The sequence below is a fragment of the Cuculus canorus genome, chromosome 1 (genome assembly GCF_017976375.1).
Source record: "Cuculus canorus isolate bCucCan1 chromosome 1, bCucCan1.pri, whole genome shotgun sequence".
NCBI lineage: Eukaryota > Metazoa > Chordata > Aves > Cuculiformes > Cuculidae > Cuculus > Cuculus canorus.
Genome location: NC_071401.1, coordinates 154,343,593 through 154,369,606, shown reverse-complemented (window position 1 = coordinate 154,369,606; position 26,014 = coordinate 154,343,593). Strand labels below are relative to the sequence as shown.

General features: G+C 51.3%; 1 protein-coding gene and 2 non-coding genes across 3 annotated transcripts; all 3 read left to right on the top strand.

Annotated features, from left to right (window-relative positions):
* On the top strand, positions 1–8,151 carry RPL3 (ribosomal protein L3). The gene is made up of 10 exons (XM_054055670.1): positions 1–131; positions 1,780–1,972; positions 2,571–2,739; positions 3,643–3,778; positions 4,985–5,171; positions 5,590–5,750; positions 6,035–6,136; positions 6,645–6,740; positions 7,197–7,316; positions 8,039–8,151. The coding sequence occupies exons 1-10, from the start codon at positions 129–131 to the stop codon at positions 8,081–8,083; spliced, it is 1,212 nt and encodes a 403-aa protein (XP_053911645.1). The 5' UTR covers positions 1–128; the 3' UTR covers positions 8,084–8,151.
* LOC128851053 (small nucleolar RNA U83B) lies at positions 5,292–5,384 on the top strand. Its single transcript, XR_008448342.1, has one exon. It is a non-coding gene; the product is annotated as a small nucleolar RNA U83B (small nucleolar RNA).
* LOC128851054 (small nucleolar RNA U83B) lies at positions 7,574–7,663 on the top strand. The gene has a single exon (XR_008448343.1). It is a non-coding gene; the product is annotated as a small nucleolar RNA U83B (small nucleolar RNA).
* Positions 8,152–26,014: the final 17,863 nt, after the last annotated feature.

The window sequence follows — 26,014 nt, the reverse complement described above, 5'->3', positions numbered from 1 at the left end:
CCCGCTCCCCACCCGTAGTTCCCCGCCCCTCCAACCTCTCGCGAGTCTGGGGTGCATCACGCGGGAGGGAGCCTATAAATAACCCTCGCCCAAGGTGTTCCGGCCCTTCCGGCTCGGCGCGGGACAACATGGTGGGTGGTGCTGGCGTTGCTGTCGCCTCGGCGCGGCCGCGCTATCGCTCGGGTATCGCCGCCATCCCGCCCCCGGCGGCTGCCCGGCCCCGCTCCCGCCGCGCCGAGGCCCCTGCGGGAGACGCCTAGGGGGTGATTTCGGGGTTCAGGCGCCGGGGGCGGGCGAAGCTTTGCTTTGGGGACGCGGGTCGGGCCCGGGGCCCTCCAGGTGGTGCGGGCGGTTGGGAGCGCGCTTGGGCCCGCGTCGGGGTGTGCTCGCTTTTTTTATAGAAACGAAGTCGTATTTTTCTAGAGAGCTCCCGGCTGCAGTGTCTGCCTGTCCGAGTAGCCGGGTCGCGGTTTGTTTGAGGGCTGGCAGCGCGGTCAGAGTGAGACCTAGGCGTCTGCTTTACTCCAGAGAGGGCAGTGAGGCCGTGGTGGGAGCTGCGAGTAGTTGGGGAGATCTGCCTGATATGCAGCTCACCGCCTTTCTTGTGTAGGAATAAAGGAAAGGATATGGACCTCTTTGAGGGGGTCCCGAGGAGGCCATGAAGATGATCAGAGAGCTGGAGCATCTCTGCTGTGAGGACAGGCTGAGAGAATTGGGCTTGTTCAGCCTGGAGAAGGCTCTGGGTACACCTCATAGCAGCCGTCCTGTACTGAAAGGGAGTGTATAGGAAAGCTGAGGAGCTCTTTTATCATGGAGTCTAGTGACGTAAATGGGTAAAAAGTTTTAAGCTGAAAGAGGGGGAATTTAGGTTAGATATTAGGAAGAAATTTTTACTGTGAGGATGGCGAGGAACTGGCATGGGTTGCCCAGAGAACACCTACATCCTGGGGGGTGTTCAAGGCTAGCTTGGAGAGGGCTTTAAACATCCAAGGTGTCCCTGCCCATGGCAGGGGGGTTGGAACTGGATGATTTTTGAGGTCCCTTCTAACCCAAACTATTCTGTGATTCTGTGAATTTTATGTTTGTCACTTATATGCGAAGGTTGTGTGTTACCATCCCTCAGTCCTGTGCAGGTGTCAAAATTTGGTTCTGTTGGGCCTTGTCACAAAATTTGTAATTTTAAGAACAAGCCCCTTCTGGTGCTGGTGAACTTAATCTGCTTTAGGCAACTTGTGTTTAATATTTTTATAAAAGACAGGCATTTTTCTTAATTATTGATTATCGGCTCCGTATTCAGCTGTACAATATTTTTTATAAACTTGTGTATATACATAGTTTCTTGTTGAGAGAATAGCTCGCTGAGTAGAGCCCAGCATTTCCATAGCGTCACTGATAGATTGACAGACATTGTAAAGTTATCTGTACTTACCTGTTTTCTAAGGTTTTGGGGTGCATTGAAATTCTGGTGACATGCTCTGGCCATACTAGAGCTTGTGCTATACTCTAACTAGAGTGGGAGTTGGTGATGCCTTAAAATAAGCTTGAAAGGGAGGGGATGTTAAAGAAATCTAGGAAGGACATGGTTGGGCTGTGAGGATTGTCCTTCTAATGTTATAATGGAATTCAGAAACTGAACAGCTGATACTGAGAATAATTTCTAGAATGCAAAATGTCTTGCAGGTGCATAATATTCATGTTTCAAGGCACAAAGAGAATTGGCCTTGGCTCTTAAGTGTTTCTAAGTGTAGTAAGCACTAAATGCTTATTTTCTTCCTCTAGTCTCACCGCAAGTTTTCAGCTCCGAGGCACGGGTCTCTGGGCTTCCTGCCCCGCAAGCGCAGTAGCAGGCACAGGGGGAAGGTGAAGAGCTTTCCCAAAGATGACCCCAGCAAGCCTGTCCATCTCACTGCCTTCTTGGGGTACAAAGCTGGCATGACCCACATTGTCCGTGAAGTCGACAGACCTGGATCCAGTATGTATTAATGTTCCTCTGGATAGAGGAGGGAGTTACCTTTTCTTTGAGTGGGGGAAGATGAACTGTTTGTTAGTAGCTCTGAATTTTAGCCCTGGTTTGACTTCACCCGGGTCAAAATTCGTGAGTGGGTGGAGTATAAAACACACAAATGCCTCCCACTTCAATGTGAGTGATGTTGCAGTAGCAAGACTTTGTCTGGTGATACTTTGTTAATGCTCCTGTTTCTGATGTGCACAGTGATGTGGTGGATTGGTTTAGCTGTACTGTAACAGGCTACTTGTGATGCCATCTTCTTGATGGATGGACATAAGCAAATTCCGTTTGGCGTTATTTTTGCTGATTAAGTTCTGAGTGCTGTTGTGTAACTTGCTGCCATCCATTTTGCCTATTGAGCTCTGTCTGTGCATGCTACTGAGCCAGCCTCAGATTTTTGCAAGGCTTTAAATTATAACTTATATTTGGTAATTATACTGTGCCTTGGGTAGGAACTTGAATCATGTAACCTTTCACGTGCATGGTTTGTGAATGAGAAAGAACAGAGTTTAGTAGCTGATGCTGGTGTTAATAGCTGTGCTGTATTTTTGTCTTCATCCAGAGGTGAACAAGAAGGAGGTGGTGGAGGCAGTCACTATAGTAGAAACTCCTCCCATGGTCATTGTGGGCATCGTGGGGTATGTGCAGACTCCTCGTGGTCTCCGCAGCTTCAAGACCATCTTTGCTGAGCATATCAGCGATGAGTGTAAGCGTCGCTTCTATAAGAATTGGTAAGAGAGCAGAGCTTTTGTTGCTTTAATCACATGCATGGTTTAATTTTTTCCGCTGGTTTGCAGGTTATACTGGCACAGCTTTTTGAGGGGGCTTTTCCGTAATTAGTGTTTGGCCTTGATAAACCAGCCCAATAATGCGATAGACTGTAGGAATGGCCCTGGGAAGATGACAGCATTGTATTAGTTACTGCCCTTCTTGGTGTGGAGTTTGCAGTGTTGGGTTTTTCCTGAGAACTCCTTAATGGGCTATACATGATGATACTTCGACGGGCGGACATAAGGAAATCGCCTCTGGCGCTTGTTGTTGATTGTCGAGTCCTGACTGTAGCCCTGTTTTCTCAGGAAAGGGAAAGACAAGTGTTCTGATTGCAGTTCCCGGCACTATTGTTGTAATTTTAAAGTATGTGTATTTGCTGAAGTGTGGCTCCAGCGTGTCTAGAGCTTGTAGCCTGTTTGTGATCTTTACAGGCTGAGAAGATGTCAAATTAGAGCAATAAAGATCTCAAGGGTACAGTAACAACCTTACCATCAGGCGTTGCTTGGGCATAGGGGAGGGTGGAGGGGTTGGAAGTTACGATCTTTTGAAATGGCTAGCAGTCATCTGACAATTGCTTTAAAGATCTGCTTTTTCTGTTATTGTTCAACATCTCTCTACAGTCTTTTGTCTTCTGTACTGTGAATGTTAATGTGCTTTGGAATTCATGGCAGCTCCGCTCAGATCTGGCAACTTTGCCTCTGTCTGATGAGCTCCAGGCTCCGCTTGCCAGTGGAAAAAAGTATTTAGAAGCTGGCAATGAGCCGAAACCAGTTAAGGTGGCAGCTCCTTCCGCTCGTCCCCGCTTTCCTGTGGGGAATTGATGAAGGGCTTAGCCAAACCGTGTCTCTGCTCTGCTCCTGAAGGCACAAGTCCAAGAAGAAGGCCTTCACCAAATACTGCAAGAAATGGCAAGACGAGGAAGGCAAAAAGCAGTTGGAGAAAGATTTCAATAGCATGAAGAAATACTGCCAGGTTATTAGAGTCATGGCTCACACTCAGGTAAGTGGCTGCAGAACTGAAGTGTACAGGGAAAACAACCAAGAGAGGAAGCATAAAGCTTGATCTATCTCTGTAGGGAGATTCTGCCCTCCCCTGCAACCTTGTGCTAACTATTAAGCATGATACAAATATGAGTACTCTTCATTCTGTACAAAATGGGTCCTCACAGGGTGCTTGAGGAGCCACAAGGGTGGCTGCTGGCCATCTTCTGAAACAGTGCTCAAAAGACTACACCAGTATAAGGGCTTCTTGGACTCAGTCCTGTGCTGATGCCATGTAGACATGGTCTCCCTTAATAAACTGGCTGGACACTTAACTCTGGGATTTGTGCTGTCGGCATTGTTTCAGGCTATGGTCTGTAGGGACTGCAAACACATGGAGGCTTTTGGTGGTTTCTGTTGCACAGCTGGAGGAGGTGCATTGCTGAGTGGTGTGGTGGTGTCTCCCTTACATATTAGTGCTCTGCTAGGCTTTCTGCCAGATCTAATTTAGGTTGGCTGTTATGTTATGCACTTAGTTATGACATTACTAGTTGTACTAGAATTAGTTTGTCATACTAGACCAGCAAAGGTGATATCGCATCTGCTGTTGATATTCCTATCAGTTCCTCTGCACTAAATATAGTACAAGTAACTGTAAATGTAACCCTACCCAAAGTGTCCTTCACTGTAGCAGGCTTATAATAGCTTGGTTTATGTTGGAAGGGACCTTTAAAGATCGTCCAGTCTATCCCACTACCGTCGGCAGGGATGTCTTTCAGCAGATCAGGTTGCTCAAAGCCCTGTCAAGCCTGACCATGGACACCTCCAGGGATGGGGCATCCAAAGCTTGTTCCAGCATCTTAACCACCCTCATAATAAAAAATCTTTCTTATGTCCAGTCTTAAGTTTATCTTCTTCCAGTTTAGAACTTTTCCCCCTCGATCTTCCTGGAGGGAGTTTGGCTGGGGCTCTGGGATTAGAGACACTTGTCAAATCTTTGTTCCTGTTAGTAGTGAACAACTTGCATATACTGTAACTTGTCATTAAAGTCACAACGCAGCCTTCCCCCTTAGTGGAGAGCCTTTTACTTCAGTGTGGTGAAGTTGTATATCTTGGAAAAGCACATGTTTAGTTGGAAAAACAGATTTGGCCAGGACTAGAATGATAATTGGGCTAGTAAGGTCTTAAAACAGCAGCAGCTAAATTTTATCCCTTTGTTTCCTAGATGCGTTTGCTTCCGCTGAGACAGAAGAAGTCTCACCTGATGGAGATCCAGGTGAATGGTGGCACTGTTGCTGAGAAAGTCGATTGGGCCCGGGAGAAGCTGGAACAGCAGGTGCCTGTGTCAAGTGTCTTTGGCCAGGATGAGATGATAGATGTCATTGGAGTCACTAAGGGCAAGGGATATAAAGGTAAATGTGTGGAAATTCTCCTCTTTGGGATTAGTATATAGATTTTAGTGGAATCCTAGCCTTTAGTTTTCAACAAGTGTGTGGACTAAGAGCTGAGGAGGTTAAATCCATACTGTTGTCACTGTTCAATGATGAGACCATGGAATAAGCGCTGGGCACAGCGCCTGACATCCGTGAGGAGTCATTCCATGCTGCCTTCCTTCTGAGAACACAAGCCAAGGACAGCTGGAGAGAAGGAGCCTGAGTGGTTCAGGAGCAGGGTGCTTCAGGAAATGTGGTTAATTCCTGGGATTCTGGGTCTGAGTTCCGTTTTGTTGCTCAGGGACAGCAGCTTGAAGTGTGACTTAAATTCTAGTTGAACAGTTTAGTGACATCTTTGCTTGACAACAGTTAGCACTGCTGATCTGGTTTCTTTCAGGTGTTACTAGCCGTTGGCACACCAAAAAGCTGCCCCGCAAGACTCACAGGGGTCTGCGCAAAGTGGCCTGCATCGGTGCGTGGCACCCTGCTCGTGTGGCTTTCTCTGTGGCCCGTGCTGGTCAGAAGGGATATCACCACCGGACTGAAATCAATAAGAAGGTTTGTGCCTCTGAACTGCTGGGAGGAAACAAGAGCTGGCTAAGGTGTCTCACTGCACAGCAGTGAATGGAGTGGAGAGTTCTGCTTTGGACATTTCACTCTGTTCGAGTGTCATCTTTGGTGCAGTAACCATATGTTAGATAACCATCAAATTTTTGTATAGCCATGTGTTTTTCAAAGTGCAACAGATGTATTTCTCCAACCCTGTGTAGAATTTTCTTGTTTGGCTGATATTAGGCCCTTTATCCTACCTTTTGCTAAATAGAAATTCTTGGTGTTTTTAGATCTACAAGATCGGTCAGGGTTACCAAATCAAGGATGGAAAGCTGATCAAAAACAATGCGTCAACTGATTATGACTTGTCTGACAAGAGCATTAACCCTCTGGTGAGTTGTTGCAGCTGCACAGAGAGTCTGCTTGTGAACTGCAGTCTTAAGAGGCAAATGGGCGTGATACGGCTTGCAAAATGATTGAATGAAGAGCTCTTGAGATCAAACTCGGCTGCTGTGGGAGGTGGTGTTGCTTCGTCACTCTCAATATTGACTTGTGTAACTCGCTAATTGCGTTTGATATGTGGCAATAGTCTAGAGAGATGTTACAAACCTAGAAATGATGCTTGTAAATAAGGAATAACTCAGCAGGGAAAGCAACTGTGGGAAAGCAGCTCTTGCTGTTTTGTTGGTGTCTTGTTGCGCTGTCCTCAGCAAGTGTCTTACAGCAACAAGTCAATTGCTTTGTTGAGAAACTTGACCAGCAAAAGCTAATACTGGAAATTGGATTTCAGTGAATGTGAATGGCTGAGACCCAGAAGTAGAGCAAGAACATCAAGCTGTAGGCACACATGATCATTGGTCCTGCTTTATACAGAGCACTAACTGTTCTCTCCTTGTTAAGGGAGGCTTTGTCCATTACGGTGAGGTGACCAATGACTTCATCATGCTGAAAGGCTGTGTTGTTGGGACCAAGAAGAGGGTCCTAACCCTGCGCAAGGTGAGTAGCACAGACTGCTGTCAAGTGGGCTTGATCAGCTGAAGTGAGCTGTGCTGCCACTGGTGTGGATTTGCTTCCTGCTGTGGGAACTTGTGTAGCATGAGAAAAGCCCCATGCACAGCAGCCCACCTTGTATTAATGACCTTGGAAATGGCATGAGGTCCTTTCCCTGGTTAATTCAGTCCAGGTCTCTTCATAGTGAAGAGCATTCTTTAGGCTTGAGAATTCTCCTGGGCCGTAAGCACACTGGCCAGCAGACTGGGACTCACCTTCTGGTGTGAGCTGACCAGTCTCCAGCGTTGTAAGCCAAAGGTGCAGGCTGGCTTGTTGGCAAGTGCTCCTTCTGCATAATAGCACCTGAGGTGTGAGGTCAGAGTGACTTATGAGGTGTTAGCCATGGAGGCGATAAGAAGTGAAAGGGTGCTGCCGCATACTCACCTGGCATCTCTCTTGCAGTCCCTGCTTGTGCAGACCAAACGCCGGGCCCTGGAGAAGATTGACCTGAAGTTCATTGACACAACCTCCAAATTTGGTCATGGCCGCTTCCAGACAGCTGAGGAGAAGAAAGCTTTCATGGTAAGGACACTGGGTGAAGCTGGCAGCTGTGTGTTGTGTGTCTGAATTGTCTTTCAGCTAATGGCACTCTGTAGCTTTATCTTTGGGTTGCCACCAAGGCCAACATTTTTATGTAAAGAAATGTGTAGTTTCAATTTGAGACGGTCCCTCCTGCCAATTTGAGTTGTAACCACAGAGGGAGGGCACTGGGATCTCCGGTCTTGCTTCCCTTGTGGCAGTGTTTGGTGCCTGAGGAGCGTTGCTGTATTTGGGCACAAATTATGTGGTCATGAGGCACAGAATAAGCGCTGAGCAGCATCTGACTCCCACGGGGAGTGGCTCTGCACTGCATTTCTTCTGAGAGCAGCTCTGGCTGGCGGTGCTCACAGTGGGTGGCATAACCAGTTGGTCACTTGCTGGAGAAGGCAAGTCTGAGAGTCCTGGGTGGGAGGCTCTTGGGTCAGTGGATCAGCTGCTTGGAGGCTGCACAGGAGCTTCCCCACAAGGTGGCACCAGCATTTCTTGCATATCAGATTTTGTGCACCATGGCTGTACCAAGTTCAGCTTTCCCACAAAACCTGTAGCTGTGGGGTGGGGGTTGGGTTATCCAATGGGTTGCAACATTGAGGGCTTTATTTTGGCCTTAATTTCTTTGCAGTAAGAGGAGAAGAAATAGCAGCATTGTGATTGGGATGTGGTATTTGGTGCAGACTGCTCTTTACATTGTTCCTTTTTTTTTCCAGGGACCACTCAAGAAAGATCGTATTGCAAAGGAGGAGGCTGCTTAATGTGTGGAATGGTCTCGTGTCCTGCAGCCTATGTTCTCTCAGACCGAAAAATAAACATTTTAAAGACATGAACTTGGCCTTTTGCTTTGTAAATAGCTGTGTTGAGTCTGGTGCTCTCACTGCAGGCCCTTTGCATGGAACCAACCAAACCACAGAAGCAAATAAAGCTCGTTCATAGCAGCCAACTCACTGCAGGGTTCCTGTAACGAGAAAGAAGCTGCTGTTGCTGTTTCTGGAGAGCAAAGATTTTGGGGCAGAGCAAGGCTTCTCTGGTTGTGTGAAACATTAAAGCAGCAGGAGCTCTGAATGTGTTTGCAGTTACAGAGGTATTATTCCAGGCGTTAATCATGTCCTGGGTGGGTAGAGAACTCCTTTGAATCAAAGCAGGATTTGAAATTAATGAAACTACTTCAGGCAGTGGAGACATCACTAAATTTTGGGTAGGTGGCTGGTGCTGGCTGTTGCCATGGGAACCCTCCAGTTTCTGAATGACAGAGGGTCTGTAACCTGAGCACCGTTCACAGATGTGGTTTGATGCTATTGAGAGCAGCAGAAGGCAGCAGGTAACATAAAAATTCTAGCTCGCAGCAGCTTGGTGTTCCTGCATCCAGTTCCCATCCCTGCTGAAAGGCTCTGCCTTTCAGAAAGTAGAAAATGGTCCTGTCTAGGAGGGAGGGGAGGACTATTCTGCATCCTGCTCCTAGGAGAGCTGCTGAGTGCTGCTGGTGTGTGACTGCAGGGCTCGGAATACTCTTGTCAGCTCCTGGGAAGACAGCTTGGCCACTGTTCCTAGCCCAGTGCAGTGGTGAAGGGCAGATGAGATGTCGCGCCTGTGCGTGGGACTGGCTCTGTGTAGCACCAGTCTTGATGGAAGCATTGCAGCGAGGGCAGCTGCAGCCTCATACCAAGAAAGGCAGCAGTGGCCCTGAGCACTTGTCTGCCTCCAGCCGCAACAGTGAGATCACTGGCGCTTGGGAATGGAGGTGGACTGAGGCACATGTAAATTTAGATAACTGCGCTGGTGTATCCTTCACTGACCATAATTGGAGACGTCAGCAATTAAGGCAATAACCCTCTGGATCCGCACACGGATGTGTAGTGCTGCTTTGGGACAGACACAATTTGATGCTATTTCATTTAATTGAAAGGAGGGAAAGGTAGAGAATGTTTCCTGTGGTGATGCCTAGGAACCTCTTTAAGAGTTAAAGGTGGCAAGGAGGAGGAAAAACATTTACCTTGTTTCCTTAGAAACGAGACTCGATGACTGCACAAGCTGACTGGCTCCCTGTCAGCCTCATTTAGCACATGAACCTGCTGCCTGATCCCAGCCAAGTGTAACAAGAGAGAGAGGTCTCACCCTCTGCTTTTATTTTCTTTTCCCAAGTCTCAAATCAGCAGGTAGGCAGAGAAGAGCCCTAAGCTAGTATTCCTCCAGTGTGGGAAAGCGGAACTTCCAACCTCTGTCCATCTTGTGGCCAAGATTTTATGAGTTGCTTTGAAGGGTGAGGTTTTCCTGCCCATTAGGGAGCTTTAGGTGGTCTTTTTGCTTGGCCCTGAGATGGATACTTTAAGCCGCGTATGTGCTAGCTGGCTATCAAGTGCCCGGCTCTAAGCCAGCCCTGTCTGCTACTGCTGCTTTAATCCAACCAGGAAGGCATCTCAGGGGGAACTGGCATTATTGCGATAAACAGTGAGGTGTTGGGAATGAGTATCCATGATGAGCTATGTGCCAACCTAATGAAAATCTTTAAAAGCTCCTAATTTTACCAACTCGAACCTTGTGGTGAGGTCTCCAGTGAGGGCTGGTGAGCTGGTGAATGTGTTTTGAAGTGGCAATGGTAATGGAGGTAATTTTTAGTCAATTAGTACCTAATTAGAAGGAAGCAGTCCTGAAGAAATGCTGCCCTTGTTGAAGACGCTTGGTGTGTTTCTAGCAGGAGGAGCTGCTTTGGCTTGGGACCCAATACCTGACTACAGTGAGTTTGTTCTTGAAGTGATGGCTGCTGACTGTTACAACGCTCGATTCAGTAGGGTGAACCCATAAAAGTGGTTTCTAATCCTTTTTCATCCTGAAATCCCGGGTACAAGAGGGCGCCTGGCGTCAGGAGGTGGCGCTCCTCCCTCTGTAGATGATGTGTGAGACACTTGTTCCCCAGGGACTTGGCTGGTGGGGCTGGCTTGGAGGAAGCTATGAGTAGCTGAGACCAGGGCACCGGCAGCTGTGTGGTCCCTCTCGGCCCCTCCAAAGGGCTTCCTGAAGTCCAGCGATGGCTCCACAGCACTTTGCTGGGAAGCTCTGCAGATCCGTGCTCAGGAGGTCCCCACAAAGCTGTCCTAGTGGTGGTGGGGAGTGAAGCCAGGGGATGCTGCACTGCCTCCGGCAAAGCTTTGTGCTCCCAACACCTCAGTCTGTCCAGCAGCCTTCATCCCCCCAACACCTCCGTCTGTCCAGCAGCCTTCATCCCCACAGCCTTCCCATGCTCTGCTGTGGGGACAGGCCCCAGCGCAACAGGCAGCAAACGGTGCAGGTCACGCATCAGTCTAGCAGCTCCTGAGAGCCCAGAAACTGGTTTTTTTTGGGGGGAGGAGTGTGTTATGATTTTGTTTAAACCACCTTCTCTTAACATTGAGCTCTTTTTGTTCAGCACAGTTGTCTCTCCCAGATAGCTCCGCACGTGCATCTTCCCTGGTCCAAAATTACCAGTGACCTCCCCACCAGAAAAGATCCTGCGCTACAGCGATGCTTCAAACCATCCCGTGAGCTGCCAGGGGACAGGCACAGCCCTGATCCTGCCAAAATAGCACCAAGCACCGTGGGAACATGACCTGTTCCAGCTGGTGCCGGGAGCGCTGTGGCTGGGAAGTGGGGCTGGGTTTCACCCCCAGCACCCGGGGCTCCCCAGCTGCCACCAGCACAGTGGCTGAGACCCGGCACTCCCGGAGGGGGAGCTGCTTTTCCAGCCTTCCCAGGGCGAATCTGGCTTTGGTGTTGCCTCTTTCCCTCACTGGAGATGAAACGAGATGCAGCTGTGGTGCCGAAGCAGAGACGTTAGAAGCGTGTGAGGATGCCTGCGGGCTGGAAAAAAAAAGCGGGTTCAAGTTGGAGGTCTTGGCTCCCGCAATCAGCTTCACAAGTGGCCCAGCTGACACCCCTGCCTCCCACCCCAGCCCCTGCCTTTGATCCCAGCGACAGGCAAGGAGCTTCAAGTCTGCTTGATGGGAAAGAGGGGTTGACGAAGGCGCCCTGGGGGAGCCACGGCTGGGTTCATGCTCCACATGGTGGCTTTTCTGCTGGGGAGCTCAGCTGGGCTTTTCCAAACACTGCATGGATTTGATTTGCAGCCCCTCTGGCCTGAGGACTGCTTTCCTACCTGACAGCTCCCTGGCTTCTCATCAGCCCTTAGAAGTGCCTGCAGGACCTGAGAGAGATGGGGTGGGGTGAAGAAGGAGATGGGTCCTCATGGAGATCAAGCTCTCCTTGTATGAGGCAAGGGGGTGGCAGGGAGCCCTGCTCTGGGACTGCAGCCTCGCAGGTACCCCAAGCTCCCTGTGCCAAGACAAAGCCAGAGCTGAAGCCTCCCCATCCCTGTGGCTACCGTAGCCGCCCTGCCATTGACTGTCGGTGGTCCTGGTGTAGCACTGCTTGCTGACCAAGCACGGTGCTTATGTGAGCGCACATCACATTTGGGAAAGCCCTCTCATTGCTCCAGAACAGCACTGGGGAATCATGTGTTTCTGTGGCAGTCGGCAGGCACAGCGGAAAAGACTAAATTTATCTCCTACTGCCTCCTAACTTCCCCAAACTCTGGCGCAGGACTGTCCTCCCTTCCTGGAGCAGAACAGCCATCGTGCTGGGGTCCCCAGATGCCACTCAAGATGCAGCACCAGGCTTGGCCACCCACCAGTCCCAAAGCATCCCGATGCCAGGCAGCACTTCTAGTAGCATGCGTGGACCAAATTCAAACCCAAAGATTGAAGCTGGTAAAGGCGTATGCCCAGATCCAGCCCAATGTCCTAGGGAATCGAGGGACACTTCTCCAAGGCTCAGGTATTGTTCCATGCCCAGCTGCTGTATTACAGGTCTTTCTTAATATATATCTTTTAACTTCTTCCTTGACTCCAGCAGCAGTAGAGACTGAATGAAGCCAGCGTGGGCTGTTCCCACTGCGTGAGGCTGTGTGTGCAGCTGGCGGGAGAGATTCCCTCCATGTGCATCCTCCCACAGAGACAAATCCCCCCCCCCCAGCTTTATGGCTGGAGCTGTCTGTTGTGCCCTCCGTTCCTATCCACCACCATGGTCGAGTGCTGGATAGAATCCAAAGTTCATTTTTCCCCTTGGGAATCAGCCAGCAACCGAGGCCCCGGTGGGCCGGGTCGGCGAGAAGCTGTTGATGGCGGTAGGTATTTATAATCTTTGTTTGGTTCCAGCAAGGCTGGACGCCCACTCCCACTTCCCTCCATACAATAAGATCAAACAGCTCCGGGACATTTCCTCGCTCCTCACAGATGAAATCCCTGCATTTGCCTCCCCACTCCGCCCTGCCCAGGGCTGCAGCCTCTTCCTTCGCTTGAAGACTTGGGGTTCACTGCTGCTGTTTCTTCTGCCCTGAAATGGGGGATTTCCTCATTTTTCCCATCCCCCTCCACTTATAGGAGTTGTGGGTGAGGGTTGCTGGGACACTGGGACTGCAGCAACTTCCCTGCCTCAGCTTCATTTCCTCTCCCACTATTGAAGGACCTTGGTGAGGACCCACATTGGGTATGAAGGCTCTTGTGCAGGGCATGTGGGCTGTGCCCACGGGTGTTGCTGCAGATGAAGATGAGAAAGTAGGAGTACACCTACACCTGGCGAGGAGAAGGTGCCCAGCAAGAGTTTATTTTTCTGTCCCACACCTCCCTCCTCTTTCTTGGTGCCTGGCTCTGATGACGGGCAGGGATAAAGGGAAGATGAGGTCCCAGGAACATGGTACAGCTGTGCTGGCTGGGTTGTCTGCATCACCAGTGATATGTGTGTGTGTGTGTGACAACTTTGTTGTGGGCACGTGCTGCTGCTGCCACCATCCCAGTCAAAGGCCTTCACTGCACTGCTGCACTGGGGAACTGTGCAGATCTTTTCTCTAAAGGCCATTTGAGTCTGAGAATTCCTGCCCGGGGCTCTCTGGGGGGAGATCAGCAGCACCACTACTGGGGATGCAGGAGGGACAATGTGCAGCAGCCCTGAGAAGGTGACACTGCGCACTGGCAAAGGCCAATTGTCTCCCAGGCTCTGCTTGGAGTGAAGCGGGATCATCCTCCCTGGCATCTGGCAAGCAATGGGGCGGTGGGCAAACACCCACCCGTTCACCCTCCTCCCTTCTGAGGAGGCTTACCTGCAGGGCAGAAGCAGTCCTCGGAGATGCTGGCTGGTGGCTGGGACCTGCAGCTGGCCATGTCCCAAGCTGTTCTGTGTTCTCCTGTCTTTCTAAGCAGGTTCCTGCTCCTCTTTCCCAGCAGGCGCCTTCCCCAGGTGTCCCCGGTGCCGGGGGCTGCTGGGGTGGGGGAGGCCCTCTCGGCTGCAGGTAGAGGCTGCGGCTGCTTTTCATGTTCACCCCTCAGCCTGGCTCAGGCTCTCTCTTTCAGCAGGTCCGTGTGATCTCAGGGGTAATTACAGGTGTCAGGTTCAGGGCAGCCAAGAGAGGATTTTGAAGGGGGGAGGTGATAGGGAGCAGGGGGGAGACACAGCAAGGGGCCAGGGAGGAATGGAGCAGGGTGGGGTTGGCAGTATTTTAGTGTCGTTTCACCTGGGTCCTGCTCAGCTCTGTGTCGAGGTGCCACAGCAGCCCTTCACCCCATGCAGTCAGGTGCTGGCTCCCTGTTTCAGGGTCTGCGGCTTCCCCTGGGATGATCCAGCTCTATTAATCTTGTCTCCTTGGGTGCAGTCTGTCCCCCCTTCATTTGCTGCACACACGCAGCTCCCACCCAACACCAGCCAGGAGCAGGGAGAGAGGGTGAGAATATGGAAGCTGCTGCCCCAAAGTGGTTTCTTTCCCCAGATGATGTCTTTCCCCCTCTGTCGCATGCTGCTTTACTTCTTGTGCCTCAAATTGAGCCAGACCTTCATAGCACCTCTTCCTGGAGCATTCTGTGACTGCACTTGGAGGGTCGAAATGCACACATCTCCCTAACTCTGAGCCTTCAGAATCTCTTCTTCAACTCAAGCCTTCCTTCCAAAGGGAAATCCCAGGTAAAGCCCTCCCATGATCACCTCCTCCTCCTTGCTCCAGGGTGCTGAGCTGGGTTTCCCTGGCTCTGGGGTGTGGGATGGGTGCCAGGGGCTTAGCCACTGGAGGAAACGGTGGAGACGGCGGCGAGGCAGGGACCCAGGTGTGAACCTGCGCAGGTAGCAGGGCTGTGACTCAGCCATCCAAGAGAAAACACCACGGTGCCCCAGCTGCCAGCAGGGCCATGGCTGGAAGGGCTCCACACCAGACAAACCTCTGGCCTTACTGCTAACCAGCATTTTACTCCAGCAGCCGAGTGTGGCCATTCCAGGGCTATTGGGGTGCAGGAGTGCTGAGCTTCCAATTTTAGGCTCATTTTGTTTCCATGAGGCAAAGCACCTCTTTCTCTCAGAGACCTGGGAGAGGTGTGTAGGCCCAAGCTTTTCCTACCCTCCATCTAGCCTAATGTCAGAGTCTGAGGTCCAACCATGGAGACCCCTTCCCCTTGTAAGCACGCTTCCCTCTTCCTCCCTCTTCTCTGCAAAGAGTTAAATTTCTCTCTTGAATTCAGCACTTTTTCCCTCCCTCCTGTTCTTCTCCCCCCCTTCCCCTCCCCTCAAGATAATGTTTAACCAAGCCCATTGCTAATTAAGTATCGATGACCTCAGGCAGGTTTTGTTATCGTCTGGAAACACCTGATGCATGTGTCACCAGCAAGAGTTTTTTCTCTTCTCAAGTACACCGGCAACCCTTGAACTCCCATTGGCTTTTCCCTTCCCGCCTCCGCTGCCGGCCGCACTGCCTGCAGGCACCAGGACTGGTGGTTGAGGTTTCGCTGGCTGCCCAGCGGCTCATGTAGGCTTCTCATCATTGTTTCTAACTGCAGGGGACAAATAAGATGGGAAGGAGGGCAGTATTCCTCTTCTCCTTTCCCAAATCATGGCCATTGCTGCCCACCATCCACTGCCAAGCAGACCCAGCTTGAACTTGGTGGACCTTCCTATTCTGGGCTTTCTTGTGCTTGTCCTATTCTTGTGCTTTCTCACCCCGTGTGAGCATGGGGATGGCCTGGCAGGGAGCTCAGCTCTGCAAAATATCTCCTGGGCTTTCCCAGGAGAGTGGCAAAGCCCTACAAGGAATGAGGTAGATGCCCTTTCCCCTCTTTCCCTGTCCCCCCAAGGCAGACCTGGGGCAACACCACTGGGCTGAACAGATTGGAGTTGAAAACCTAAAAGGCTGAAATGGAGAATGAGGTAAAGAAAAAGAGGATAAAAAAGAAAGACAGAGAAAGAGGAGGCCTGGAGGGAGTTGGAGATATTCTGGGAGGCTCTTATCAGAATCAAGATGGACTTTTATAGGTACAAGGACATATCCTAGATGAGTTTGGGACAACTGCCCCTTCCCCAAGCCAGATGTGTGGAAGCAGAGGGGACTCCCTGGGAATCACAGAGCAGCTGGGATTTCCTGCTGACTCTGCCAGCCTTGTTAAGAGCCTTTGAGTCTCACTGCTCAAGGAGTGAGACTTTTTTGGCCCTTCAGAAATTCTCAGGGCTGGTTTTCTTTGCAGTGCAAAGTAGAGGTTTTGCTGACATCATTTTCACACTCCAAGGTATAAATAGCCAATCTGAAAAACAAAGGAAAATTCACCACAAAGCCCATGTAAGGCAGAGCTACAGTTGCACCATTTATTTATTCGCTCACCGTAGCTATTTCCTGCCTCTGTTGGTCAGAGACCTCCTGTGTTGGCCAAAAGTCAGCTTTTCCTTCATCGCCGGGAATTTACGGATCAGCAGCGCTGCTGGTAACTGCCGGATTACAACCCCCTGGCCGTGGCAGGACAGACTCATGCCTAGGGTTGACCTGGGTCCCACCAGTTGCTCCAAAGTCTTGTGCATCTGCTGGACATCTACAGGGTAGGGCAGTGGTCAGCTTCCCTTGCAGCAGCAAGGTCAGGGCTATGGCTGGATGGGTCAGTAAGGCCAGAGACAGTGTCCTACTCCATCTTTGCTCTGCAAGAGTGGTATTTGCTGGATATTGCAGCAGGCAGGATGGCTCCACCATCTCCAGGATATCTTTTTGCATTGCACCACTTCCAAGACACCTGCATCCCCAGTGGGATGCAGATGCCCCTTTAAAGTGGGGCATGGCAAGGTGATTTCCAGGCCACAAAGCCCAGTGATCCGTCACTCAAGTGATTTTGTCGATAAGTCAGTTTTTGCGGTGTCCCCTCCCCCCTGCCTCTACAAGCTACAGGTCCCTGCTGTGTGAGGTGAAGGGAGCACTCAATCTGGGGTGACCGAGCACCTGCAAGGGGGATGGCGGTACAGACACATGTGCATGCACAGGCTCGGCTTGTTCAACAAGCCAGTACGAGGCTATAGACAAGTCTTCTTCAGGCTCCAGCTGCACTCCCACTCTGCAGCTCCTTCTCATCACTTGGCGCTGCCTCCAGACCTGCCAGTGGATCAGTCTGTGCATGCGCTCCCTAACTCGCTTCAGGCAATGTCAGCCAGGCTCGCTCAGGCCCCGTCTTCCCTTGTCTCAGCTGTGCCGGCCGGCTTTGCACAAAGCAAATCAAGTGACGCATCCCCCTATGGCTCCATCAGTGCACTGGGAGACTGGCAGCTCCTTGGCAGGGAGCAGTGGCGAGCAGCCAGGGATGGGAGCTCCTCCAGAAGCACAGCTAGATCCAGAAGAGGATTTTGGGACAGGGGTGAGGGTTCCCTGAATATCATATCTCCATCTGGGATGTTAAACAATCCCATCTCTCCCTCAGGCATGCCCGGGGTGGATGGATGGACACCTAGGTCCAGGGCTACCTCTGCACAGGATCATGCCCGCGGACAATATATCCCTCAGTTCTGCCTACAAGCTAAAGCTGCCTTCATTTCTATTCATGGATGAAGCCAGACCACAATTGACCTTGCAATGGAGGTGGGTTGGCAAGGGAGAGCACAGCATGGTCCCTGCTGCTCTCACTGCCACTGGTAAGGATGGGAGCTGTCATGGGTTTGGTGTCAGAGTTGCTTTGGCTGTCCACCATGGCCAAGGAGTGTGGATGGATGGACCTGCCTGCAGGCAGCAGGTCACACAGGATTTCCCCTTTCTGCCTGCTAATTCCCCTGACTGAAATCTCCCCACCATGTACCAGCAGCCCCAGGGGATGGGGAAGAGGGGGTGCCAAAGGCTGGTGCGAGCCAACAAGGGGCCCCACTAGATCTGGCTCCGGTGAGGGTCCTGTCCAGCGAATTGTCTCCTTGGTCATTGTTATCAGAGTAATTCTCCAGCAGCTTGAATCCTGTTTTTGTGCTGGTGTTGCCTGGCTCTACGGGAGTGAGTGGGGAGAGAGAAACACAGGAAACAGCAGCGACGGAAGCAGAATCATCTCCTGGAGGGAGCGAAGAGCTGCTGACGCCACTGAGGGGAACAAAGACAGAGATTCAGAAGGGCTTATGCATGGGCTTGTGCTAGAGACAGCCCGGACAAGTTGTCTCAGTCCCAACTTATGGCACAGCTCCCACCCCTCCGGCGTGCTGAGCTTCTATCTCCTCCAGACCAAACCCCCTGTGCTGAGCTCTAGGGTGCAAGGAGATTTCAGGGAGTCGCAGGGTGGGAACAGGAGAAAGCAGTTGGCCAACACAGATGTTTTTGGCATGGAGAAGCTCTGGGAGGGCAACCCAGCTGGATGTCCTGTAGCCCAGCCCCAGCAGTTGGAGCTTTGGCTGGTGCAATGGAGTGAGGGCAGCTGTGGGAATAGAACAGTGTGCATTGGTGGCGTGGGCGCCAGCCTTGCTGCTGTCTCAAAGCTCTCTTCCACCACCCAGAAATGCCAGGGGGGCTGTCCCCATGCCCCGCGTGCACAACGGGCCCTCTGTCCCGTGGACACAAATGGAAACTTTGAGTAAAAAGGCCAGAAGGCCTGATTGCTGGTTTCACCCGGGGCCAGGAGGATCATGCAAGTCTCTGCTTTGCAGATTCACAAGCCACTCCTGTCCATGTCCCCATCCACTGTGCCCTTTTTGTCCCAAGGAACACCCCCATGCACTTCCTCTCATGAAAATGTGGGTCAACAGTGCTGTATCCCTAATGCCAAGGGCTCTTCTGCATGGCTCTGGGACAAGAAACCTGCTCTCCGGGCATAGGTCTCCCAATCCCTAGCCCTGGAGGATGCAGCTGTCCTGCCCAGGCTGGGCTGAGGAGTTCACTAAGCCCTGGTGTTATGCGTAGAAGGTGAGAAGAATGACAATGGTTGCAGCCTTCTCCTCAACACACTAGTGCTAAGGAAGTCCAGTACCCGTATCCATAATTCCTAGACAAGTGTAAATACCATAGCTGCCTGTGATGAAATTTTCTGCGTTACAGGGTGGCAGCACTTATATCTCAGACCCCTTGGAAGAGGAAGGTCTGACCTAGCCCCATCAGACACAGATCCCTTTTGTCTAAAATCTCATCCCCATGCCACATGTAGCACCACGTAGGATCTCCTGTCAGTGATGCTGCAAAGCTCAGCGCTGCGACATGGCACTGCTGATGCCTGGGAGAGCACAGGGGACTGTGGAGCTGTGTGGGGTGGCAGTGCTGGGGGTAAGATCACAGCACCCCTATCCCACTGCCTGGGGCAAGGAGAACACAAACTGGGATGTTGTTGCTGCTGGCAGGCACGTTGTTCCCAGATTCTGCCTCCGTGAGTAGTGTTTGTAGCTGGAACACCAGCGCCAAAATGTCATCAGCCCCTTATCTGCAACATATCCGGGTCATTTTGGTACCCACTCAGACTCCAAAAATAGCCCCAGCAGAGGGAAGAATATATCCTTAAAATAGCACCACCACATGGGCTTGCCAGCGCTGGAGCTGACACCTGGTCAAGTGCCCATCGCTGCTTTGCAGGGCGATTTTGGGTCTATTCTCCTGCACTTTCCCAGACTAAAATAGCAGCCATGACCTCACTGTGCTGGGAGGTGAGCAGGTGCTTTGCAGCCTCTGCTCAAAGCTGTGCTGGCTGCCACCGAGCTGCTCCATACCATCCTGGGCCACCATTGGTGGGTGATGGTCCTGCTTGGGTCCCAGGTGGGAATCCTCTGCCCACCCTGTCCATGGTGGGGCAGGGAGATGCGAAGCCATGGAGCACAGAGAAAGCCAGGTGAGCCACCCTGAGGGATGCAGCCAGCGATGCCGGAGGAATGGTCTAGCTGGCCATCTCTCCTGAAAAGGAGAGCTGCTGAGGAGGAGGAAGCCAGGAGGAAGGAAGGCCTTGTTTGTCTGTTCCCAGAGTGGTGCAGGAACTACTATATGAAGAATTACCTGACCTCACTCACATCTCCGGATACTGTCCACCAGCTTCTCCCCCCTCCCTCATTTCAGCCTCCTCTCATCTCCTGCAATCCTGCTTTTCACCATGTTGCTGCTGCTGCCTCTCCTCTGAGCAACTTCGGCACTGGCAGCTAGTTTCCTTTGGGCTGCAATTCCTCTTCCATCTCCTTACACTTCAAATTTATCCGTACCTGCTCTTCCTCCTGGATGGACTGTGTTTGCTCCCTATACACAGTTCCCTATGCCCGGCTCTGCCTGGCAGGTAGGGCATGGCCATAGGGCTCTGCCAGTTCTGGAAAGCAGGGAAAACCATGGCAGGTGGGGTTGATTGTGGGCTTCCAGTTACAGGGATGAAACTACAGCTGTAAGGTGGCTTGTGGGATGGTCTGTGGGACCCAGCTTGAAAACTGGGGGTTCAGGAAAGAGGAAATTTGGGCACTACATTTATCAATGACACTTGTTGGCCTTCTGCAACACATTCATATCTTAGTTTGCTCCCTGTGCAGCTCCTGCCTCCTGCAGTATCACACAGCTGGACGTGTTGGTATCCATGGAAGAATGAGTGGATAAGACCAGGACACAAAGTTTTCAAGCTCTTTGACTATTGCTTCCTCTCTTGTCTGGCCCTTTAGAAGATCTGTGCAAAGATGTTTATTCAGAATACAAAAGGCTTAAGGATGTGTGTTGGATACAAAGGGATGGAGCCTGGCTTGAGATAAATGCTGTTCTAGAAGCAGGATCCAGCTTCATATTGAACAGCATTTTCTGGGGCAGGTGGTGGTGGGCCAAGGCTGCTGAAGACAGGAGGGCTTTGTGATTTGTGGGAATCATGAAGCTACCAAGCTCCCAAGGAGTCGGATATATCCAGGGGTTGTTGGTGCATTTCAGAGCCAGGGATGGAGGCATATTCTGCTGTAGAAAAGACCTGGGGGCTGTCACACATGTCCAGGAGCAGGTCTGGGAAAGAAAATGTGGAAGGGCAAGCAGAGGAAGGGGAGATTGGCAATGGCATGTGCTAAATGGAGGTTGGAGCAGGGCTTTTTCAGGATCAGGGAAGACTTCTCTTTCCGGGACTGCTGATAAGGGAATTGATGATGAGAGTACCTCCAGGGACAGAGATGACCCCAAAAGCAAGCTTGAGGGGTAAAGGGCAAATGGACAAGGGTTGCTGAGGTACACCAGGGACAGCTGAAAAGACAGGAAGTGGCAAAACCTCCCCACCCTGTGTAAAGCTTTGTTTTCTTCCAAGGATGACCTGTTGAACAGGAGACTATCCAGTTCTTTACAACCTCAGAGCACGCCATCAACCTATGGTTAAAAAAGGGGCTAAGACCATTCTAGGCTGGAGGAGGAGGAAGAAGGGGGTATATGAGACAAAGCAGCAAACCCAGCACCCTTGAAGAGGCTGATTTCAAAATTGGGAAGGAACTTCTGAAATAATAGGTTATTTCTAGACTTAGGAAATGAACCATGCAGCCCACTGCCCAGAATGGACCATGGGGAGGTCTTATATCTCTGAATTCAGCAATCCATTGAGTGAGTTGATGTCATTGCTCATTGCAGAGGACAGGAACTCAGGGAGAGGAAGAGGGGACCGGATGCTTGGCCAAAATACCTTAAGAAGTGATGTTAAGGATATCCCCTCTCCTCCAGAGCCAAGATGTGACAGTACATCCCCTGGGCTCCATGGAGAGTAATGGTGAGTGAGTTACTAGCAGCAGGTGTTCTCAGGAGGGGTTGCCCCACACCTCTTCCCATTGCCTCCATTTCTCCTAGCCTTCCTCCACCAGTAGCGTTTGTTTCCTCCCACCCCCTATTTTTTGTTTTGAAAAGAGAATTGGTGATTGAAACCTTCCAAGCCCACACAAACAGGATACACATGGGACAGGACTGAATAAGGAGCAGTGTAGCGGCAGAAGGGTGAGATTGTTGTCCCAAGGGAGGTTATGGAGATGATGTGATGGGCTTTGAGAGGTCTGGAAGAGTAGACAGGCTGGAGTTGCAGGAGCAGGAGAAGCAAGAGGCGAGCCTGAACATCATGCCAGGCCATTCTTGTATTTGAGGGATGCACATTAGCCTGTCCAGTTCCACTGCTCATCTCAGTGGGAGTTTGCCATTGCTCAAGTCAGCAGTGAACCCTGGTGCTGCTTTCCCAGGGAGGTGTGGGGAAGCCCTGTGAGCATGGGTATCAGAAGTTCTGGGGGGCAGTGCCGACACTCATTGGCCTGCCTCTGTCTTGTAGTCAAGTTACTGCTGAAGGACTCAGGTCACCTCAAGCAGGGAAGATGGTACAGTCTCTCAGGGATCCTCCACTCATCTGTTGGACAAATATGACTGTTGGAGCTTGAAAATCCTCAGTAGGGCCCTGTGAACTGCCAATGGTTATCCAAAGAAGTGGGGAATGTGGCCATGAGCAGGGATGTGGCAGAACACAAGGGGAGCTGCACAGCTTTCCTGGTTACCGGGGAAGGAAGCCACCATCTGTTACAGAAGGAGGAAAGCCAATTGAAGAGCAATTTAATTAGATAATCTACCTAATTAAGACAGGTGACAGGCTGCAAATTTTCCTCCTGGAGAGACCTTTGGAGGAACCTCAAGCAAGGATGCTCCTGACCTTGTCCTTTCAGCCAAGGCCAAGTACTAGAGCAAGAAGAGAGGCTGCAGGTCCCCAGCTCCCTCCTCGCTGCTCCCTGGTGTCTGATCCCACTGGCTGACCTCCCATCTGCAAGGGCCAGATGAGACATGGCCCCCCAGCACAGCCAGCTGGCTGCGGCTCTGTGAGAGCTGGGCAGTTCTAAGCTCCCCAGACCCTTACTCCCTCTAAGTGCCGTCTCCTCCACGGCCCTTGGATTTCTAGCCCTCCCCTCTGCTGGGACGGAAACATGGTGTTTGCATGCCAAGTTATGGACAGCAGATCTCAGTGGCCAGGTGGGCACCTCTGCAGGCCTGGCTGGTCATCAGCTCCTGGGAATTATGGGAACCAGAAGCCAGACCACATCCTCAAAACAGAGCACTTCTTGTCTAGGACAGGGAGATCTCACAGCAACAGGCCAGGTTATGTGCAAATCTACATTTGCCTTGCCAGTTAACATCTGCTGAATGCCCAGTTTACTCAAGCTGGGCTTCATCCTAGTGGTTGCATCATTCTTCCCCTCTCCCCACCCCCTTCTCCCCCTAAAGAAATTTGTAAGAGATCTTTTTTTTTAATTGGCATTGTCCATTTGGGCCCTAGTTCCTTGCCAGGCAAAACAAGGCATGCATCTTACTGGAGACAGGATAGAGGACTCTTGGAGTTAATAGTTTTCTCCATTGTCTTTCAAATGTGTGCTGAGATGTCCGTAGCTGGGGAACCCATTGTGTTGCCTTCCTGCTTGTTTTTCCAACAGTCTCCAGTGAATAAAAGCAACACAGGGCTTGTAACACACTTTCCATGACCTCTAATCTTACTGCACGATCTATCTCAATTGCCAGGTCGAATACAACATTCCACCTCCATCTCACCTACTTCTCCAAAACCCAGCCCCAGTATTTCCCTGGCTGTCCCTAGCTTCCCTTGTCTTGGACTAGCCTCTCCTCTGCTTTCATCCATATCCTCTTCTCCCTCCTCCCTTCTTTCTGCTCTTCTGAGTGCTCTCTCGCCCCACTTTCCCCTGAGCATTTGGTCTCTGCAGGTGTTGGCACAGGGGTGTAGTGTGGCAAGCAGGTGACCGATGCTATTGAAAGTGTGCCTGTACCTTCAAGAGAGTGTTTGCTGAGGACCATGGCATCACCCCAGCCCACTTGTGGTGGGATGAAGAGGTGGTAACTCAGATACCAGAGTTAGCAGCACAACAGGGAACCATAGAAATGGCTGGAGAGGACTTCAGGGTGGACAAAGCCTGCCGGTTTGCCTTCCCACCCTGGTTATGAGCTCATTCTGCTTCATGAGCTTGATGAGATTCCCAGATGCTGAGGCACACAATGAGGCAGGGAAACCCTTGTTCTCCTGTGGTTGTTCCCCATGGCTCCTCCGGTAATGTGTGCCCCGTCCTACATTTTCCTGCCACTCCGGAAGCCTTCAGGTGTCCCTCAGCTAGGACAGCCACCTGGGCTTTGAGGATGAGTCACCCTTTCTTCCAGTGCTCTCCTCAGCCTTCCCTTTGGCAAGGACCATCGATAAACAGCAGGAAAGAATCAGAGGCTGGTATGGCTGAGGGACCAGCAGCCCGGCCCCAGGCCTTCCGGCATGTGTGTCCCAACTGCAGCACTGCAGGGGACTGCTCATTGCCCACCGTAAAGTGGACATTGGGTGGGCATCGAGTGACACAGGCTGGGGATGCCAGAGGACAGAAAAATCTTCAGGTCGTGTCACTGGAAGCTGCGCTGAAAGGCCATTTCTTAAAAGGACTGCAGTCTTTTGCAGTGCTAAAGCACCGTTCCCAGATCCTGCTCTGGACAGAGCATGGATCTCCCTCCTGCCTCAAGGGTTTGTTCCCAGGCCACAGATAAAACACCAGCTCCATACTTTCCTCCTTGTACCATCACACAGGCTTTCCTCCTTGTTTTTTTCTCTTGTTTACTTCTTCACACAAATGGGTAGACCCTGGCCCGCATGCCTACACCCACCTCGAAGAGTTGGCAGGTTATTCCTCTTGAACTGCCAGAGCAAATGGCCAATCTCCCTCCTTGTTGGCAAGGGGGTGTAGGCAGGAAGATGTGGAGCTGGGGCACCACCACAGCTCAAACCTCCAGCCAAGTTGTTTGTCAGTCATATCTGCTGAGGAGGCAACCAGCAAGCCCAGACTCGCCCTGGGATTCCCAAGCACTGTGCAGCTGAGCCTCTTCTGAGAAAACTGGCAACAGGCTGTCTCACTCGGTCAAACAGCTCACAGCTTTTCTGTTTTCTTCTCAGAGGGCTCCCACTGAGCCCATGAGATGCTTGTACCTCACTGTGCTGCACTGCTAGGATAGGCTTCACAACAACAGCATGGGATGGGGGAATGGTTTGGCAAGAAAGATTTTACGGACTGCATCACGCAGGGCCAGGGCAAAGGAGGTCGGAATAAGCAGTCAGAGTGGTTGTCCTTGAATTTAGGAAAGGCACCTGGAAATCAGCTGCTTCTTCTTGAGAATGTAGAAAGTTACAGAAGAGACTCCTGGTTTGGTAGGACTGCTCCTTTGGGCCCTTCTTCCCAGAGATCATTTCAAACCCACCACATCCGTGGAGGCAGGAGATGGACTGAGGACCTCTAAGAGTTAAGAACATGGCCTTGCTAGGCAAAGTCTGCAGAGAAGCTTGGGCTGGGGTCCTCCAGCTGGCTACCATCAGAGGTATTGGTCCTTGGCTGCCCTCCTTGGTCTGCATACAATGCCAGGTTTGAGCTAGAATCATAGAATGGTTTGTGTTGGAAGGGACATTAAAGACCATATAGTTCCACCCCCCTGCCATGGGGCACCTCCCACTGGATCATGTTGCTGAAATCCCCATCCAACCTGACTTTGAACACCTCCAGGGATGAGGCATCCACAACTTCCCTGGGCAACCTGTGCCAGTGCCTCACCACCTTCACGGAGAACATTTCTTCCCAATATCTTGTCTAAATGTCCCTCCTTTCAGCTTAAAACCTTTAGCCCTTAGTCTGTCCCTGCAATCCCTGATAAAGATCCCCTCCCCTTCTTTTCTGTAGACCTCTTTAAGTACTGGCAGGCTGCTATAACGTCTCCCTGCAGCTTTCTCTTACTTAGTCTGAACAACTCCAACTCTCTCAGCCTGTTCTCACAGGAGAGGTTCTCCAGCCCCCTGATCACCTTCATGGCCTCCTCTGAACCTGCTCTAACAGATGCACATCCTTCCTGTGCTGAGGACTCCAGAACTGAATGTGGTACTCTAAGTGAGGTATCATAAGAGTGGACTAGAGGGGAGTTATCATTGGTGATCTGAGTTTCTAATGGTACTCTGTAACCTGGCTCTGGTGCAGTCCTGTGTTTGGTACCACGAGTGTGAGAATGGCCCACACCCATTATGGGAAGGTGTGTACAGACTTGCAGTGCCCCGGCAGTGGGCTGTGAGATCTGGAGGGGTCAGCTGAGAGAGGACGGTGGTAGCTTAAAAGATCACAACCACGCTATACAACTGGAGAGCTCAAAGACTTTGAGGACCAGGAGGGACTGACTCTTCTAATGGCATGTGCAGCCCAGGCTGGAGGCCGTGCAAGCCAGCGTTCAGATGCTCCCCACTCCCTCCCAGCCAGGCAGTGCTGCGGTGAAACACTACCCAAATATTCTGCCATCTTTATCAGCCTTGGCTTTACCACCCATAATCTCACTTCTCTTTTCCGAATGGCACCTCAGGTTACAGCTCCTGATGGTAATCGATGGGATGGTGTGCAAGGGGACAGGAGGACGGGGTCAGACAGGAGGGGAAGAAGAAGAGGCCGTGGTC